Below are 5,883 nucleotides of genomic sequence, written 5' to 3'. Positions count from 1 at the left end.
GAAAAGGCAGCAGAGGAAAGACGAAAATAATTTAAAATAATTCTTTCAGGAGTCCTGACTGGGCATTTCAAAGGAGGGTAACGGAGTTGGGCTCCTCATCCCGTTACATTTTTCTTGTGATAGTCCCAGACATGGATTGCGGATAAACATATTCATGCCCAATCCCAATGATACATGAATACGTCAAGAAATCTCAGCAGTCCCTATAGGATCTGGGGACCCCCTCCCCCTTTTTTTTACAACTAGGGAAACTGAGGCATGGTCACACACAGAGTCTGTGGAGGGCGGAGCAGATCTCTGAGTCCCAGAGCAGACCCTTCCCCACAACCCCCCACCTCCACCCCCACCCCGAAGCACACTGATATGTCAGCTGCTGGCCGACCTGAACCCTCTGCGTTTTCTGGATCTCTGATGAATTCCCCAAACTCCTCCCTCTTCCTCTCCGTTGGTTTCGAATGAATCTTCCACTGTTCTTGGTGCCCTCACTGGCGGGTCGTCTATATTCCTCTCAGGCAGCGGCAGTAGCTGGGCGTTTGAAACTGGGTCGCTAGAGAAGATACTATGGAGGCGTCTTTTCTTCTCAGCATTTGGATATTCAATCTCCTAGGTAACTGGGCTGGGATTTCAAAGAAGTCTAAGGGAACGAGACATTCAATAATCATCAACCTAACCCTATACCGAACCCGAACCCTAACTGTAACCCTTACCCTAGGCCCTAACCAAAACGCGAAAGCTACAACCTGACAGTTCACCCTCACCATAACCCTAAACCCTTGTTCATACCCTCGCCTTAATCCTAACGTTAAACCCCCAACCCTTGTCCTGCTCACAGCATTAATTCCTATGCAGTTAGGCGCCTAAATCCCTTAAACGCCTTGAAATTCCCTGAAACACCAAATGCAGGTGGAATCATTTCCAAGGCTCAACTACAGGTGAAATATTGTCCTTTAAAGTGTTTCTCTTTTTTCAGGCTCTGCGCTGGGCGACTCGGTCAAATCCAATGAACTCGAAGTGTCTGGATCAGTTGGAGGTTCTGTGACACTCACCTGTTCTTACACCACCAGCGATAGCGATGCCTATCTCTCCTGGTACCGTCAGTATCCGAACCAAGCCCCGCAGTACATTCTCCAGAGAGGAGCAAAAGGGAGCACGTTCAGTGGTACGGCAGACTTCGCCCAGGAGAGGTTTTCTTCCCAGGCTAATGACAGCGCCACAGCTCTGAACATCGCAGCCCTGGAGCTGGCGGACAGCGCGGTGTGTTACTGCGCCCTGCAGAGAGCACAGTGACAGAGCCGCACAGGAGAGCCGTACAAAAGCCCTCCCTTCCCTGCTGCAGATAATGCTGTGCACATTGAGGTTGGAAGCGGAGCCCCTCGGGCTTTTTGCTGTTAAAAACACACATTCTGGCTCCAGCGTGGTGCTGTCAGATTACTCCTTCCTAATCTCTCCAAACGGCCTGTATTAAAATAGTGGTTTCCATATGAGGAGAGATTAATAAAACTGGGACTTTTCAGCTCGAAAAAGAGTCGACTCAGGGGGGATGTGATAGAGGTCTATAAAATCATGACTGGTGTGGAGAAAGTAATTAAGGAAGTGTTATTTATTCCTTCTCATAACACAAGAACCAGGGGTCACCCAGTTAAATGAATACACATCCGGTTTAAAACGAACAAAAGGCAGTATTTCTTCACACAGCACACAGTCAACCTGTGGAACTCCTTGTCAGAGGGTGTTGTGAAGGCCAAGACTATAACAGGGTTCAAAAAGGAACTAGTTGGATGTTTGGTCTGATCCAGTATGGCTGCTCTTATATTTTTACCCCCTATTACATGCGGGCAAGATTAAAGGCCCAAGCTGTATAAAGGAAAGACTGGATTATTTGTTCTGGTTCTGGATCAGAGGCAGTTATGTCCCACAGGTCTTCCAGGGGGGTAAATCAACTCCTCTAGATATTTGCCTAGTTTTATAACAGGCTACATAAAAGCACTAGCAAAGTCTGCACAAACTATTTCACAGGGACAATGACTTGTTTCTACTGCTGTATATACTACACACCAAACTGTAAATATGGTATTTATATCCCAATTGATTTATGTTATCATTCGTGGTAAAAATAAAAAGTAAGATTTTTTTCAGTAATAAGGTGGCTGTGAAATTTTTGTATTTTGATTTCTGATTTTCTAAGCAACTAGGTGAGTTGCAACTTGTGGTATGCAAGACCAATCAGATTCCTGAAAGGGTACCTATCCTGAAGGACGACCCATCACTCTCACAGATCTTGGGAGACAGGCCAGTCCTTGCCTACAGACAGCCCCCCAACCTGAAGCGAATACTCACCAGCAACCACATACCACACAACAAAAACTCTAACTCAGGAACCTATCCTTGCAACAAAGCCCGTTGCCAACTGTGTCCACATATCTATTCAGGGGACACCATCATAGGGCCTAATCACATCAGCCACACTATCAGAGGCTCGTTCACCTGCACATCCACCAATGTGATCTATGCCATCATGTGCTAGCAATGCCCCTCTGCAATGTACATTGGCAAACTGGACAGTCTCTACGTAAAAGAGTAAATGGACACAAATCAGACATCAAGAATTATAACGTTCAAAAACCAGTTGGAGAACAGTTCAGTCTCTTTGGTCACTCGGTTACAGACCTAAAAGTTACAATTCTTCAACAAAAAAAACCTTCAAAAACAGACTCCAACGAGAGACTGCTGAATTGGAATTAATTTGCAAACTGGATACAATTAACTTAGGCTTGAATAGAGACTGGGAGTGGATGGGTCATTACACAAAGTAAAACTATTTCCCCATGTTTATTCCCCCCCACCCCCCACTGTTCCTCAGACATTCTTGTCAGCTGCTGGAAATGGCCCACCTTGATTATCACCACAAAAGTCCCCCTCCCCCCCCCCGCCCGCTCTCCTGCTGGTAATAGCTCACCTTAAGTGATCACTCTCCTTACAGTGTGTATGGTAACACCCATTGTTTCATGTTCTCTATGTATATAAATCTCCCCACTGTATTTTCCACTGAATGCATCTGATGAAATGAGCTGTAGCTCACGAAAGCTTATGCTCAAATAAATATGTTAGTCTCTAAGGTGCCACAAGTCCTCCTGTTCTTTTTGTGAAAGGGTACAGGTAGTCTGTAAAGGTTGAGAGCCATAAGAACAGCCATACTGGTTCAGATCAAATATCCATCTAGCTCAGTATCCTGTCTTCTGACAGTGGCCAGTGCCAGGTGCCCAGAGAGAATGAACAGAACTGGTAATCATCTAGTGATCCATCCCCTGTCACCCATTCCCAGCTTCTGGCACACAGAGGCGAGGGACACCATCCTGCCCATCCTGGCTAATAGCCATTGATGGACCTATCAGCCACGAACAATGCTGCACAGTCCTTGGGCCATTCTTTCTATGGGTAAAAAGTTCCAATGGAAATCACTGGGACTCTGAATAAAACTGATGATGGGGTTGGAATAAATAATAAATAATAATTAATAATAGATATTTCTCAATAATCAGCTGCAACATCCCTAGAGGTAGGTGCTGTGCAAAGAACAATAAGGGATCATGCCTGATCCAAAGTAACAATGACGAAGAAGGTTATCAGGACAATCAATGAGGGATGCTCTCTATAAACAAATTCAGGGGCAACATTTTACGACTAACCTCTCCCTCACCCGCTCTTTGTAACAGGCTCCAGCATGGAAGATGCTCTAACGCAGACCCAGCCGGCGGCGTCAGGCGTGGAGGGTGGGTCCGTGACCTTGGACTGCATTTAGGAAACTGATGCTAGCTACTATTCTGTGTATTGGTACAAACAACGTCGGGTGGAAAAGCTTGTTTTCCTACTTTTCGAATATTCCACAGGGTCAAAGAAGAATGAGGCTGGGGAGAGATGCTCTGAGGACTTCCAGAAATCCGAAAGCTCCATCAGTTTGAAAATCATGGGTTTGGAGCCGAGGGACTCTGCAGTGTACTTCTGTGCTTTCAACAGAGACATACGGGGATGTGATTAACAGGAAGCCCTGCACAAAAATCCTACAGCTTTCTCCTTCCCTGAGAAACTGATGCCTACATGCGAGGTTAGAAGGAAACCACAGGCCGGAAAGGGGTGTTTGTGTGTATGTAGGAGAAGGTGGGGGGAGGGGGAACTGCTGCAGCTGGGTTCCTGGAGATGAAAACCTCTAACTGATTTCTGGGAATCAGCCCCACAACTGTGTTCAGAAATTCACCACAAAGGGGAGAGCTGGAAGGAGACAGGGCAGAATGACACCCAAGAGCCAGAAGGACCTTTACGGGGGGAAGGTTTCTGGTAGCAGAGAGGTCTTTAATCTAGCAGAGAAAGTCAGAAAGAGATCCGGTGGCTGGAAACTGAAGCAGGACAAACTCAGGATGTCAAGCTTGATCCCCCACTCTGGCACTTCGAGTGCAGAAGGTGGGGGCCCACAAGGACTCCAAAAATTAATACTTGTCACTCCAGGCTGGTAATGCTGCCACCACCCAAGTGAAAATTGCCTTTTACCAATCCAGAAAAACCTCACTTGGGAAGATTTTTCTGAGGCCCCTCGGCTTTTCCACCCCTCCCTAGGGGCAGCCGAGAAAGAAAACAAAAGAAAAGGGAAGCTCAGCTGTTGTATCAGCTGATTAACATATGCACAGCCTCTTTACCTCCTGAGACACAGAAATCTAATCGTGGTCTTAAGAAAGGTAAATTTCACTGAAAAAAGAAAGAAAACACCTCTGACAAGTCAGGCTGTTAGGGACTGAACACCAAAACCGACTTTCTTGGGATCCAGCTTAAAGGTTACAAGAAAATAAAAACAAAACAAAAGCACCTGGGGTTAGCACAGAGGAATCCACAAACCCCAAAAGAAGAATTAAATCTAATCGCGTCTAACTAGACATTCCTGGTCTACTTACATATCTGGGGTTCCAAATGAGGAGTTTCTAGGTATGATGCTGATGATTTTTATACCAGGCCCAGACCTTACAGCATGTTGCTGCCCGAGCTGCTTCTGTCCGAGAGAACAAAAGACCCCTACACCAGCAGTTTCCCCACATTTGAAAGGGTTCATCTTCCCTACTGGTGCCCCTGGTCAGGTGCTAGCTCATATAAAGATCACCTCTTAACCCTTTACAGGTAGGGCAATTCGGGTACAGCTGCTAAGGGGGATTCTATAGCTAACTGAATGGCTGGGGAGTTACACAAGGGTGCTACCTCCCCCATTTATCACATAGGAGAAATTTTTCAATTTATCTAATGAGGTGATCAATTCTTCATCACTTGGATGGTTCAAACACAGATTAGATTTCTCTTTCTAAAAAATATACTATAGCTGAGCCACAAATTATGGGATTGGTTCAGGGAGCACCTGCTTAAATTCTCTGGCCTGTGTTATACAGCAGAGCAGACTACGTGATCATAATGGTCCTTTCTGGCCTTAGAAATCTATGAGTCTGCTGAATAAATCCCTAGTTATGAAGGCTGGAATTGTCACAGGCGCCTCACGATGTTAGGCACCCAAATTCCATTGAAACTCAAGAGGTATTTAAGTGCCTAACTCCCCATGGATCATTTGAAAATCACAGCTGAAATTGTTCATTTGACCAGCAAAAAGGTCTATGCACCACTTAAGTCTTACTTCAGCCCCCAGTGCATGGATTTTATCTGTGCTGGCCCCTCTGAATAAGGGCAAACACCACTGTGTCATAGGAAGAGTTTAGGCTTAACTGAGAAAATAACTCCCAGAGTTATATCGATACTGGAATTTTCAAAGGATGATCAAATTCCATTGAAATTAAAAGGGATTTGGGCACCTAACTCTCTTAGTCTGCTTTGGAAATCCCATCCTTACTGCCCAAA

The 5,883-nt window shown here is 45.6% G+C and overlaps 1 gene segment (V, D, J or C); it reads left to right on the top strand.

Moving 5' to 3' along the window:
• Positions 1–561: 561 nt before the first annotated feature.
• LOC141997180 (immunoglobulin lambda variable 2-23-like) lies at positions 562–1,287 on the top strand. The segment is given in 2 exon segments: positions 562–607; positions 971–1,287. Coding segments are annotated over 2 exon segments (363 nt in total).
• The last annotated feature ends 4,596 nt before the right edge of the window (positions 1,288–5,883 follow it).

This window comes from Natator depressus, chromosome 13 (assembly GCF_965152275.1).
Source record: "Natator depressus isolate rNatDep1 chromosome 13, rNatDep2.hap1, whole genome shotgun sequence".
NCBI lineage: Eukaryota > Metazoa > Chordata > Testudines > Cheloniidae > Natator > Natator depressus.
The sequence above is the reverse complement of the archived record's forward strand: the minus strand, read 5'-3'. Positions and strand labels throughout refer to the sequence as shown.